The sequence below is a fragment of the Tauraco erythrolophus genome, unplaced genomic scaffold (genome assembly GCF_009769465.1).
Source record: "Tauraco erythrolophus isolate bTauEry1 unplaced genomic scaffold, bTauEry1.pri scaffold_40_arrow_ctg1, whole genome shotgun sequence".
Taxonomy (NCBI): Eukaryota; Metazoa; Chordata; class Aves; order Musophagiformes; family Musophagidae; genus Tauraco; species Tauraco erythrolophus.
Window position 1 is genome coordinate 594,885 of NW_028238614.1, and position 14,216 is coordinate 609,100.

General features: G+C 58.9%; 1 protein-coding gene and 1 pseudogene across 1 annotated transcript; one reads left to right on the forward strand and one right to left on the reverse strand.

Moving 5' to 3' along the window:
- Positions 1-2,741: 2,741 nt before the first annotated feature.
- Positions 2,742-10,792, forward strand: LOC147526024 (antigen WC1.1-like). The gene is made up of 11 exons (XM_086630597.1): positions 2,742-3,162; positions 4,791-5,099; positions 5,336-5,641; positions 6,187-6,513; positions 6,600-6,914; positions 7,261-7,575; positions 8,728-8,790; positions 8,875-9,183; positions 9,592-9,630; positions 9,891-10,028; positions 10,581-10,792. Exons 1-11 carry the CDS (start codon positions 2,742-2,744, stop codon positions 10,790-10,792), a joined length of 2,754 nt encoding a protein of 917 aa, XP_086486723.1.
- Positions 10,793-11,213: 421 nt separating this feature from the next.
- LOC147526025 (olfactory receptor 14J1-like) lies at positions 11,214-12,882 on the reverse strand (annotated as a pseudogene).
- Positions 12,883-14,216: the final 1,334 nt, after the last annotated feature.

Genomic DNA, 14,216 nt, shown 5'->3' on the forward strand with positions numbered 1-14,216 from the left:
TCATGAAGAAAAAAAGTCCCCAAACTTTTCCAATGTAAGCCCTGCCCGCAGGATTGCCATCCTTCCCCATGGATTGTACCAGTTCGGGCTTTACCAGTCTCGGCCTCTTAGGGAGCTGCTGCCACTTGTGTCGGCGTGGGTCGTCCCACGGATTCCAGATGCCTCCACGACCTCGTCGTGCATTCCATGCCCCATTATTAACAGTACATCGTTGCGCATCCCCTGCTCCACGACCTCTCCTGGGCTCAGGCATCTCTTCCCCGACGTGGGTTTCTCCACGGGCCACAAGTGGGTCTCTGCTCCGCCGAGTGCACCCTGGCTGCAGGGGGCCGCCCGCCATCTTCACACCGATTGCAAGGGAAACCTCAGCTCCAGCACAGCTCCTCCTGCTCCATCCTTAACTGACCTGGTCGCTGTGGTTGTTTTCTCTTAGATGTTAATCTCCTCTAGAGGAGCTCGGCCCGGCGGGCACCCCGGGAGCGAGGCGCTTCCTGAGCCCCCCCCATGCGGCTCCCCTGGCGCCATCTTGAGCACATGGCACCGGCCCGGGCCCGAGCGGCCACTCGGCCGGGAGCCGGGAGCGAGGGCAGCGCCCTCCTGCTCTCTCCTCGCTCCTGAGCAAAAAGCCCTTTCCTGCCCCTTTGTCCCAACTTAAATAGGGCAATTCGCAGAGGCGCCGATTTGGTGCAACCCCCCGAGGGGGGATGGGACTCAGATCTGGTCGCACAGGGAGCAAATCCCCTCCCCTGCCACCAGAACACCCCCACACACATCAAACTATCACAGAGGGGTGTGAGGTCACTGTCAGTACAACTCATGAGCACACTGAGGTTGCAGGAGGAAGGGTGTGAGGTCACTTTGAATACAAATGATGATCATACAGAGGTGGCAGTAGGAGGGTTGTGAGGTCACTGTCAAGACAACTCATTAGCACACAGCGGTGAGTGTAGGAGGGCTGTGAGGTTACTGTCAGTACAACTGATGAGCACACAACAGTGGCAGTAGCAGGGCATGAGGTCGCATCACCGAAAGCACCCCATGGCTGTGGGGCTTGGTTCAGAGCAGCCATGTGCTGTCACAGGGACATCATGGAGGACGGGAGCTGCCCTGCCCTGTGTCTGTGATGCCGAAGGAGCAGCCCCTGCAGCCCTGGCTGGAGCAGTCGGGGCAGGGGTGGCTCAGGGGCACCGCAGGGATATGCCCGGGCACGGTGCCAGGAGGAAACCACAGACTTCCTGCCCGGGCGCTGTGGGGGAAGCGTGTCAAGCACTGCGAGGTCACATGGGCTGTGGTTTGTGCAGCTGCAGGCTGCAGCTCCCGAGCCACCCGTGGGGAATAACGGCCCCTGGGTGACAGCCCAAGAGTCAAGGATGTGTCTGAGCTCTGGACTGCATGTCTGCTGCCAGGACAGGGACATGTCTCAGCTCTGGATCCTGTGAGGGACCTTCTGCGAGGCTCTCCAGTGAGGGATGGGCGAGCCAGTGCTCCTGGGATGGGGCTCTGGCCTGGGCTAAGGCCCTTTCCCACCTGCTGCTCCCAGCACAGCGGGGTGTGGATCAGGGGCAGGGGCTGTTCCCTTCCTGACCCAGTCCCCAGTGCAGTCCCAACCCTGTGGTTCCCATGGCATGGGGATGACTGGACACTCGCACCTTGGGCTCTTGGATGTGCCCAGCATCGGAGATGCTCAGTGCTCCTGGTCCACATGGCGGGGATGAAGGAGTGAAAGACCCATTTCCCCCACCATGACCGGCCCTGTCCTGTGACAGCCTCCCACCACAGTGATGTGACACCTGCAGCGGAGCCATCCCTCATATATGGTCATGAATCGTGCTGGAGAAGTTCATTGGAGGACTGGACTGCGTCGGAGGGCAGATAGCTCCCAACAATGTCTAAAAAGGTGCTGCTGCTTCGATTGGCTCCTCCTAAAGCTGGGCTGGCGTCTGCAGAGATATATTGCCCTCCCATCGTCGTCGTTCCGTGAGTCCGCAGGAGCTGTGGCGGGGAGTGTGGCGCAGCAGGGATGTGCTGGCGGGGCAGGAGGCTCAGAATGGGCAGAGAGGGACTCCTGCCCCCTCAGGTGCTGTGGCTTCTCCTGTGGGTGCAGCTGTGCAGGGGTAAGTACGGGGTCCCTTGTCCCACAGCCCAGGGCCAGCGGGTACCAGTGCGGTCATTGGGATCTGGCAGGAGTTTCTTTGCAAGATGCTCCTGAGACAAGGGGCAGAAGGTGCCATGGACCCTCTGCTCTTCCCCATGTCCATCAGGGTGGGAGGGAGTCTCTCCTTTTCCAGGGCTCCAGTCTTTAGGGCAGTCTGTGGCTGGTTGGAATCCTAGACACCAGGTCCTGGGGTACCATTTTGGGACCTGCTTTTCCCCAGCACTGTGCCTCTGGAGCTGGTGGTGGCCAAGCTGGTGATGGCAGCACCCAAAGATGCCCAGGGCACTGCCTACCTCTGGGGTCCCTGGAGGGTTTGTGTGCTGCTCACTCCAGGTTTAGGTACCTGGGGCTGTTCAGGCATTACTGGACTGGGGGTGAGTGGGTGCCCAGAGGAGTGGGTGCCCCGTGCAGGGCTGGGCAGTGCGCAGGTGGTCATGGGCAGGGAGCAAGTGGCCATTGGAGTGGGGAAAGGTGCCTTGTGTAGTGAGATGGTGAATGACCCAGCAGGACTGGACCTGGGCATCCCCAGCCTTGCACAGCCTGTGGGGATAGAAGGGACCTCAGCGCTGTTGTGGGAACAGCCCAGATGGGAGAGGATTCCCACCCTGACTCTACACGAGCAGGGAATTGCCCCAGTCCTGCACTGCTGGGCCTTGGTGCTCTCCTAACCGATCTCTTGTTGGTGTTTGAAGGGGCTGCGGAGGTGAGGCTGGCGGATGGCGGCAGGCGCTGTGCTGGGAGAGTGGAGGTGCAACACAGGGGCCAGTGGGGAACTGTGTGTGATGACTCCTGGGACATGAACGACGCTGCAGTGGTTTGTAAGCAGCTGGGCTGTGGGTCTGCTGTTGGAGCTCCTCTGTACGGACACTTTGGCAAAGGATCTGGCCCCATTTGGATGGATGATGTTGGCTGCAAAGGCTCGGAGTCTGGCCTGTCTAACTGCACACACAGAGGATGGGGTGAACATAACTGCATTCATGATGAAGATGCTGGAGTGGTGTGTTCAGGTAAGGGGAGAGCCTATTCCATACCTGTGGGGCTGGGATTGTGGAAGGAACCTGACTGTGCCCTCAGGGAGCAACAGTCAGGCACCAGAGCATTGCCCAATGTGGCCGGTCGCACTGATGAGCTGGTACTGTCTTTATTGGTGTCCTCGGTCCTTGGGGAAAGCCCAGTGGAAACCCACCCAAGGGTGCCCATACCCTGCCTGGCCCCTGAGGTAGCTCAGATGGATCCCCCACCCTGCCCTGCATTGTCTCTTGATTCCCATCTTTCTCCTCCTGTTCTCTCAAGACCTTTCTGGCAGTGTTGAGGGCCAGGTCCTCCTGTACCAGAGGCACCAAGAGTGACCCATGGTCCCCCCAGTCCCAGGGAAGGGTGTGAGATGGCCAGCTGCTTTGGGCTGTGTCCTCTGACAAACAGGAGTCCCTTGGCTGAAGCAAAAGGAGTTGCTCGGAGAGGAAGAGTGCTGGGCTTGGGCAGAAGAGCAGGGTGGCATGTGGCACCTCGTTCTTCTCGCAGAGTCACTCCATGAGAGCCTACCCACAGGGACACTGCCCCATCCAGGCAGTGCTGACCTTCTGCCCAGCCTCTCCTGCCTGCCCCAGCCCCTGGCTGCCCTGTGCCACAGGGGATTTGTCAGCACTTACTGGCTCTCCTCTGTGCCTGCCCTTGCGCTGGGAGTTCATGTAAGCCCAGGGCTGCTCTTCTGTCCGCTCTCCCGCCCTCTGCCCGGCCATTGGCCAGGGACATGCATGCCTAGCAGTGCCCTCCAGCCAGGTAGATGCCTGAGCAGGATGGTGGCACAGACACCGACCACAGGTGCAGCGTCACTGTATTTTTCCCATGACGTGTCCCATCCACCAACAGCCCCAGACCTCCATAGGAACAGAGTGCGTTTCTGGTGGCAGCGCGGGGTTCCTCACACCTGGCCCTGAGCTCAGGGGGGCGCTGACAAGCTACAACAGCCAAGAGCACTTGGGCCCATTTCCCAGGACCCCAAGTGCTCTGGGGTCTGCAGTGCCCAGGGACCAGTGCCAGGCAGCCCAAGGTGTCTGGGGCAGCAGCAGTTTGTCCGAACAGTGCCTGTCGCTGTGGGTTTGGGAGGGAAGCAAGTCCAGGAGTGCTGTGCTGAATTGCAAGGAGTAGCAGTGAGGGCCCTGATGTGTTTGTGCCATTAGCACTCCCGTGAGAGCAGCTGAGGTGGTTGTGGCGCTTTTTTGCCTTTGACCACCATGGAGACCAGATGGGATGTGGTCAGGGCACTGCAAGAGGGTTGTGGGAACTCTCAGGGGTCTTTGGTCACGCTAGGATCTGTCTGGCTGGTCATAGGGAATAGCACCTGCAAAGGACCTGTAGTGATCCACGACGGGGACCCTTAGAAAACTGTGACTTGCACTTTGGTCTCAAAGGTGCCGATATGGTCTGCAGGGCCTGCTGTGGGTCTGTGCTAGACACATACCCTTGAGTGCTGTGATGGTGTAGAGAAGAGGTGCTGGGAGGCCTGGATGTGTTTGTGTCACCCACACTCCCCCAACAGCTTCCTCTGGGTGATCTGGTCACGGCTTCCTTGGAGGTGATGTGGGATGTGGGCATTTAACTGCCAGAGGGTTCTCAGCTGGCTTCTTTTTTCCAGGATTATTTCGACTGGTGGAAGGGAAGAGCCACTGCTCAGGACGTGTGGAGATCCTTGATGGGGACCTGTGGAAAACTGTCTGTGACTCATGCTTTGGTCCCAAAGCTGCTGACGTGGTCTGCAGGGAGTTGCAGTGCGGTGTAGCCCTGCCTGTCACTAGGGGAGCTCGCTTTGGAGAAGGAATTGGTCCCATCTGGGATGGAGAGCTGCAGTGTGTGGGGAATGAATCCCTTCTCGCCTCCTGCCCCAGGGGTTCTCCCAGGGACCAGCCCTACACCCACGCGAACAGCGCTGTTGTCACCTGCACACGTAAGGGCTCGGGGTGGGGTGTCGAACACTGGGGCTGTGCTGAGGGTTGGGGAGCAGAGCACGGACCATGCTGGGCCGGGCGTGAGGACAGGAGGGGTGAGGGGTTGTCTGCAGCAGGAATATAGTGCAGAAGGAAAAGAAAGGCATGCTGTCCCTCTGGCCTCTCCGCCAGCTGCTGAGGGTACAAGAGCACCAGTCCACCCTCTCTCCTCCTCCTCTGTCCCCAGAATACACAGGGTTCAGGCTGGTGAACGGCAGCACAGTGTGTGCGGGGAGGGTGGAGGTCCAGGTTCTGGGCACCTGGGGGACCCTCTGTGCCTCCCACTGGGATCTCTCGGATGCCCATGTTCTCTGCCGTCAACTCGACTGTGGGTTTGCTGAGTCCGTTCCTGGAGGAGAGCATTTTGGGAGAGAGACTGGGCCTGTCTGGAGAGACTCATTCCACTGTGACGGGACTGAAGCCCACCTGGGACAGTGCCCAGTGACCACCATGGGTGCCTCACCGTGCTCCCATGGGAACAACGCTGCTGTCATTTGCTCAGGTGAGTGCTGGAAAAATGCTGCATTAACTCCATTTGCCCTTGGTGTGTGACGTGGCCACCCAAAGCAGGGGTCCCATGGTGGTACCAGGCTGAACTTCTCCCTGGAAAAACCCTGGCTTCCCCAGGAGCCATCTGGAGAGCTTTGCCTGCTCAGACTGACTGCTCTACCATGGGAGAGCTGAGGACTGGACAGAGGCAGGCATCTGCCCCCAGGCCTGGGCTTCTCTGTTCTCATCCTATGGGACGAGCCCAGGACATGGCTACGGGTTCTGCTCCCTCCCTCTGGCTGCAGACCACCGCATCCCATCCCCACTCTGCCCTGCAGAGCCCCATCCCACCATCCAGGCAGGAGCTGCCTGGGTGCCCCTAGCAGCAGCAGAGCTGGGTGGGAGCTGCAGAACAGGCCCAGGCTTCGCCCTCTCTTCTTGTTGGCACAAGGCTCCATCTTGTCCCATTTGGTCAGACAGTCTCCCCTTGCCCGGCTCCCTGGCGGGTGCTGTGCTCCCTGGTGCCACCGGTGGCTGTGGCATCTCTGCTCTGCCCAGGCGCAGCCGGCTTTGGATCCCTGCGGCTGGTGGGCGGAGGGAGCCGGTGCGACGGGCGAGTGGAGATCTTCCGGCACGGGACATGGGGCAGAGTCCTGGATGACCAGTGGGACATGCAGGAGGCCAGCGTGGTGTGCCGGCAGCTGCGGTGCGGAGAGGCAGGGACAGCCTACAACCCCCCGAAGCCTGAGCGAGGGACGGGCCCCGTGGGGCTGCGAGGGGTGCGGTGCGCCGGGCACGAGGCCAACCTGACCCTCTGCAACACCTCCCTGCCCGAGAGCGCACGGGCAGCAGGGGTGGCGGAGGACGTGGGAGTCGTTTGCCGGGGTGAGTGGTGCTGCACGGGCCGCCCAGGCGGTGGGGTGTGGGGGCAGCCGGCCCCGGACAGCAACTGGGATTTGTACCCGCTGCAGGGAGCCGGCGGGTCCGGCTGGCGAACGGGGCCGGGCGCTGCGCGGGCAGAGTGGAGATCTACTACCAGGGCAGCTGGGGGACCGTCTGCGACGACGGCTGGGACCTGTCTGACGCCGGCGTCGTCTGCCGCCAGCTGGGCTGCGGAGGGGCGGTGGAGGCGGCCGGCTCCGCTCGTTTCGGAGAAGGCTCCGGGCAGATCTGGCTGGATGGCGTGAACTGCTCCGGGGCCGAAGCTGCTCTCTGGGACTGCCCTGCCGGGCCCTGGGGGCAGCACGACTGCGGGCACAAGGAGGACGTGGGAGTCATCTGCTCAGGTCTGTGCTGGGAGATGCGGTGGGATCCTGGGGAGACCGGGATGCAGGGAGAGCCGGGCACGGCCAAGGCTGTCCATGGCGGCCTCTGAGCCCCTGCCGAGCCCGTCCTGCCGACACATGAGCACAGGTGCCCTCAGTCCCACTGGGGTCCCTGGGGAGCTCAGCCGTCCCCGAGGGCGGGCGGGAAGGGCGGGGGGGTGTGTCCATCAGGGACTTCTCTGTGCCCCGGGGTGCACGGGGACGAGCTGGCCATGGCCCTGCCTGACAGGGGGCCTGGAGAGGGCAGAGGTGTTCTGGCTCTCCCTGCTCAGACCAGCCTGTTCCCCCTCCTTGCCTTTCCTCCCAGAGTTCGTGGCCCTGAGGCTGGAGAACAGCGACGGCTGCTCCGGGCGCCTGCAGGTTTTCTACAACGGGACGTGGGGGAGCGTTTGCTCCAACTCGATGACTCTTGAGACGGTGTCGCTGGCATGCAAGGAGCTGGGCTGTGGGGATGGAGGGTCCCTGGAAACACGCCTGCCCTATGGCAAGGTGTCTGGCCCTGCGTGGCTGGATAACGTGCAGTGTGGGGAGAGAAACAGCTCCTTCTGGCAGTGTCCCTCCGCTCCCTGGGACCCACAGTCATGCGATGACCTGCGAGAAGAGGTCCACATCATCTGCAATGGTGTCGTGGGTTAGGTTGACCCTCCCACACAGCCAGTCACTCCCCCTCCCCCGCCCCCAGGAATGAGGGAGAGAATTAAAGAAGAAACGGGAAACCCGTGGGTTGAGATAAGAACGATTTAATACAGATGATTTAATACACAGGGTAGATGCTCACCACCCCCTTGTATGCGAAGCCCGTCTCGTCCCGAAGCTGCAATCCCGGACGAAAGCGAGGCCCCGAAATAGAGAGGGGCAGAGAGGGAGAGATAGTACTCCGAGAGTGGGAGTACTGGGAGAGAGAGAGAAAAAAAAGAAAGAAAAACAATAGAGCAAAAGCGCAGCAAGCGCAAAAGAGCCAAAGCGCAAAAGCCAAAGCGCAAAAGCCCTTCTGGTCCGTCTGCCCCTCACTGTTATACTGGGCATGACGCTGCGTGATATGGAATACTGATTGGCCAGTTTGGCCTCAATCTTAAGTTCCACCACAAATGACAAGGGGAATCGTGTCCCCCTTGTCCCAGCTATGCTCCCCCCTTATCCCACCATGTTTCTGCACTCCACACACTGAAAAGCCCTTGGAGTTTCACTTCCAACCACAAACATCAACTTGCTATCAGCATTCTTCTCAGAGCGAGCCTCTGAGTGAAACCAAAACACGGAGCTCTTCTGGCTGTTAAAAAAACTCTGTCCCAGCTAAAACTAGGACAAATGGTAACTCTGAGCCAGCAGGCACCAGTGTCACTCCAGCTCCTGCTCCCCACTCGGCATAGCCAAATGCAGAGGAAGAGCTTGGATAGTCTTTTCCTTTCCATGTCAGACCCTTCTGCTGCTGGTGGCACCAAGGTGATCACAGCCACACATGTCCAGCAGCAGCTGTCACCCAGGCTGACAACAGGGCCTGGGGGAGGCAGAGGCAGCTCCAGGGGAGGTCTCAGAAGAGACCAGACAGGGTTCAGAAGAGCTTCCCCTCCATAGACAGGCGGGCAGTCAGAGACCTTTTGGGGCTGAGCAGTTGGGGTCCTCCCATAGTCCTGCGTGTGTCCCCTGAATGACCAGGGACATGTCCACCTGCCATGACCATGAAGGTCCCGGGAGGCACGAGCAGAGCTCAGCCCTGCTCTCTTTTCCACCATCCTCTAAACCAGCCCCTTCACTACAGTGTTTCTTTCCTCAGGGGGACGCCCAGAAACACCCCTGGCCCCGTTGGCCCCGTGCCCCAACTCCACGAGCTGCACAGGTAGCTGCTCCTCCGTGTGCCCCTCTTGTCTGGCAGGGCTCTGCCTGCTGTCCCACTGCCACGGGAGGTCTTTGCCTTCTCCAGACAGGGAGAAGATTCGTGCCATGGGTGGCACGGACGGGTGCTCAGGGAGAGTGGAGGTCTGGCACCGCGGCTCCTGGGGGACAGTGTGCGATGACTCCTGGGACATGCGGGACGCCAAGGTGGCTTGCAGGCAGCTGGGCTGTGGCCCCGCTGTGTCTGCCCTGCATGAGGCTGCGTTCGGGATGGGCCCCATCTGGCTGGAGCAGGTGCAGTGCCGAGGGATGGAGCCGTCTCTGCAGGACTGCTGGGCCCGGCCCGGGGATGGCGGTGGGTGCCGGCATAAGGAAGACACTGCAGCGTGCTGCTCAGGTAAGCGGCAGGGCTGGGAGCCCTGTCTCGGGTGTTGGCAGGGAGCTGGGGAAGGCCTTTTGGTCCTGGCATGGCCCCTGACCTCCCAAGAGCAAGAACGTTTCTGCGGAGTGCAGGAGCCTGGTGCCAGGCGGGGAGTAGCCTTGGTGGAACTGGACATCCTCTGGCCACTGCCCGTGGGGCCCTTTAGCCCCAGGACTATCTCCTGGGATGCCTGTGCCATCCTGCCTGCTGTCCAGAGCAGAGACCTTGAGCCCTGTCCTGGCCTCCCTTTCTAGCACCACAGGAGGGGCAGTTTGGGTGGGATGTGTCAGGAGCATCTACAGACACACGGTGTGCTGGGGAGGAGGCTTCCCGCTACCCGCACACTCACCCTCTCAGCCCAGCTCTCCTTTCCTTCCTCTGCAGCTACACCCAGTACAACAGCAGCATCCCCACTCCGAGCAGGTAATTCGTCCTCCCTCCAGGGCTGGATATCTCTGGGACCGGGCTGTGACCCCCAGCTGGATGGAAGGGGTTCTTGCTGGGGTGTGAAACTCCCAGGAGGAGGCACTGGGGGCATGGAGGTGGGATTGGGTAAGGTTGTAATTTACCCAGCAGGGCAAAAGCTTCCCCATCACTCACCCCTGTGGTGCTCCACCTCCTGCTGCCTGTGTGATGGGGGGGTCACAACTGGTGATGCACCTTCCATGGTCTTGCCCACACAGATCCCACACAAGGCAGCCTGACCAGCAGTGGGAGAGTCTCAGTGCCCGTCATCATCTGCATCATCCTGGGGGCCCTTCTCTGCCTGCTCCTGGCCCTCCTGGCTGGGCAAGAGCTAAGTGCCAGGGCTGGGCGCAGAGGTGGGTCCTTCCACAGTGGTTCCATGGGGAGATACCTTCTGGAAGGGCTGTGGAGTGCTGTCAGGTGTCAGGAAGGGGTAAAGCAGAGTTGGGGTATAGACTGTGTGCTGCCACCTGCCCCATGTGCTGTCCCATTGAGTACCTGGCCATGGGGCACCAGCAGCAAGGGCTGGAGAAAGCCCAGAGGTGGGGTGAGAAGAGAAATGGCAGAGGAGGGATGGCGAAGGCTGGGGCTCTGCTATAGACCAGTTGGGCAGATAGAGGGCAGCTCCAGATGGAGAGGAAACCTGGGAGCTGCTCCAGGGTCAGACAAGGGGGCATGACCCAGGGGCCAGAGGGCCATGAGCACTGCCTTCAAGGGTGACACTGCCCCAGAGAATCTCCACAGCAATGCTGCCCTCACTGGGGATGTGGCATCCGTGCCTGGACAGTGCAGTGGGGCTGGGCTGTCGGAGCAGTGCTGGGCTGGCCCAAGGAACAGGTTTGGCCGAGCACAGTGGGGTCCTGTCAAACCTCTGCCGGTCCCTGTGCCAGCCCTGCCTCTGTGCCCAGGGTCCAGGAGAGCTCAGGATCCTTTCCTTGAGGCTGTGTACGAGGAGATCGGTTACAGCCCAGCATGGGAGAAGCAGGCCAGGTTTGGTTGCTCAGGTGGGTGTGGGTCCCCCCTGGAGGAACATCTGCAGGACCCTTTCTCCTGGCCCCAGCCCAAACCTGATCTCCTGAAGCCCCCAGCCCATGGTCCCTGCAGTGCTGGGGCTGTGTGAGCTGTGGGGAGAGCATCCTGGTCTTGGGATGGGGAGAGGAGATTTCTTCCAAACAGCTTTGCCTGTCCCAGCTGGATAGCCCCTCTCCTCCTGCCCCTGCACCCCATGTGACACCTGAGGCGTCAGTCCCTGCCATGCTGGGACTCTCTTCCCCTCCACCTCTGCACACAGGAACTGTCCCTGCAGCTCTGAAAAGATCTTGGAGGAAGGATCTCAGGAAAAAAAAGTCACTGCAAGGCCCTTTATTTTGTCTAATCACACAGAGCGCACAGCTCCTCATTTGCACAGCCACTCGGTCAGGGAAGAAAAGCAGAGAGTGAGTGAGAAAGGGGATGACAACATCGCTACAAGTGAAAAACCACCAATAACAACAAAAATTACAGATGACAGGCTGGCCCTTCAACAAGTTTTATTGCAACTGCTATGCAGAGCAAAATAGGTGGTTTGTTGCTTCCAAATACCATCCAGTCATCAGCTTCCTCAGGGCATCCTTGAGCTACTGGTTCCTCACGCTGTAGATGAGGGGGTTCACTGCTGGAGGCACCACCGAGTACAGAACTCACAGCACCAGATCGAGAGATGGGGAGGAGATGGAGGGGGGCTTCAGGTAGACAAAGATGCCAGTGCTGACAAACAGGGAGACCACAGCCAGGTGAGGGAGGCACGTGGAAAAGGCTTTGTGCCGTCCCTGCTCAGAGGGGATCCTCAGCACGGCCCTGAAGATCTGCACATAGGACACCACAATGAACACAAAACAACCAAATGCTAAACTGAAGTGCGGAAACAGACTCCACAACTCGGAAAGTTGTAAAGTCGGTATGTTTATTGCAGCTCTGGGTGCACGGGGGATCACTCCACCACAAATGTGCACACCCACCGTAGCAGTTTTTCTTGTATTTATACAGACATACTCATCACCACCCCCCAAAAGGGCAGTCTCTCTCTCGGGAGATCATTTCCATAGCCCTCGCCTCAGTATCTGCCTCAGGCTCCTCCTTGACATGCCTCCTGGTGGTTGTGGGCAGAGGTCTTTGGGATGAAGGCCGTAGGTCTTCCTCGCTGTGTGTTTTCACTTCTTCCCTAAAACTCTAAAACTCTTGTTTTGGCTCGGCCTGTAGAGCCAAACCGTTTCCCTGGCCTTGAGTGGACACCTGGCTGTCTCCTACTTGTTATTGCTTGAAGACAAATGTTAGTTCTCGTTAGTCCTTATCTCTCCTCTTTGTCTGTTTTTCTCCCTATGGGTCACGAGTTACAACCTTGCCATCATTTATTTTGTCTCTCTTACCGGCCTTCTTTTCGGGTAGTTAGTGTTTCAAAGCAGGGATTAGAATTTGATAACTTCTAGCAATTCACAGAGCTGTTTCACAGAGCTCTGTATTTCCCAGAGTCTTATGCCTATTCTTATACCTATCCATAGAAATAACAGCTAATACAGTCTTATGTAGTCTTATGCCTACTCCTATACCTATCCCCCTATCAAAACAGACACCAACCACAAGAAGCCCAAATTCCCTGAGGTAAGAGTGTGAGCAGGAGAGCTTGAGGATCTGGGGGATTTCACAGAAGAACTGGTCCAGGGCATTGCCATGGCAGAGGGGCAGTGAAAATGTATTGGCCATGTGCAGCACAGCATAGAGAAACCCAGTGGCCCAGGCAGCTGCTGCCATGTGGACACAAGCTCTGCTGCCCAGGAGGGTCCCGTAGTGCAGGGGTTTGCAGATGGCAACGTAGCAGTCATAGGCCATGATGGTGAGAAGACAATAATCTGCTGTGATAAAGAACAGAAAGAACAAAAGCTGCACAGCACATCCTGAGTAGGAAACATCTCTGGTGTCCCACAGGGAACTGGCCATGGCTTTTGGGACAGTAGTGGAAATGGAGCCCAGGTCAAGGAGGGAGAGGTTGAGGAGGAAGAAGTAGATGGGGCTGTGGAGGTGGTGGTCACAGGCTATGATGGTGATGATGAGGTCATTTCCCCGGAGGGCAGCCAGGTAGCTGCCCAGGAAGAGACAGAAGTGCAAGAGCTGCAGCTGTCGTGTGTCTGCGAATGCCAGGAGGAGGAACACAGTGATGGAGCTGCTGTTGGACATCTGTTCACTCTGGCCATGGGGGCCTGTTGAAAGAGAAGAGAACATTGACATTTTGTCATGGTTTTTGGACTGAGGGTCGAGACAAGAACCGAGAGGGAGCACCCACCAACCACGGTCCCGGGCAAAACATGACTCAGGCTTTCTTCATAAAACAAAATAATTTATTAACAGTTACTTAACAAGAGACACAAGGGAACAAAAAAAAACGGTTACTTGAGAGGAGAAAGAGAAAACAAGGCCAGATCTTAAAACAACGCCTCCCCACCCCGTTTCCTTTCATTCCTGGCTCTACCTTCCTCCCGGCGGTGCAGGGGGACAGGGAACGGGGCAGTGCAGGTCAGTTCATCCATGTTGTTACTGCCGCTCCTTTCTTAAAGGAGGAGGAGTCTTTACACCACTTTTCCCTTGATTCAGTGGATCCCCTACTCATGAAGAAAAAAAGTCCCCAAACTTTTCCAACGTAAGCCCTGCCTGCAGGATTGCAATCCTTCCCCATGGATCGCACCAGTTCGGGCTTTACCAGTCTCGGCCTCTTAGGGAGCTGCTGCCACTCGCGTCGGCGTGGGTCGTCCCACGGACTCCAGATGCCTCCACGACCTCGTCGTGCATTCCATGTCCATTATTAACAGTATCTCGTCGCGCATCCCCTGCTCCACGACCTCTCCTGGGCTCAGGCATCTCTTCCCCGACGTGGGTTTCTCCACGGGCCACAAGTGGGTCTCTGCTCCGCCGAGCACACCCTGGCTGCAGGGGGGCTGCCCGCCATCTTCACACCGATTGCAAGGGAAACCTCAGCTCCAGCACACCTCCTCCTGCTCCATCTTGGCTGACCTGGTTGTTGTGGTTGTTTTCTCTTAGATCTTAATCCTCTCTGGGGGAGCTCGGCCCGGCGGGCACCCCGGGAGCGGGGCGCTTACCGAGTCCCCCCCCATGCGGCTCCCCCGGTGCCATCTTGAGCACATGGCGCCGGCCCGGGCCCTGGCAGTCGCCCGGCCGGGAGCCGGGAGCGAGGGCAGCGCCCTCCTGCTCTCCCCTCGTTCCTGAGCAAAAAGCCCTTTCCCGCCCCTTTGTCCCAACTTAAATGGGGCCATTCGCAGAGGCGCCGATTTGGCTCAACCTCCCCCGGGGGGGATGGGACTCAGATCTGGTGGCACAGGGAGAAAATCCCCTCCCCTGCCACCAGAACACCCCCCCCCCATCAAACTATCACACAATTTAAAGCAGATTTTTTTTGAGCCAGTCCTCTGCCATTTCTTAAAATTTTCCTCACAATTACTTCTCTTTCTTTGAGGAAACTTAATTCAACTCCTTTCTGTGAGCTCAGGCCTGTGCTG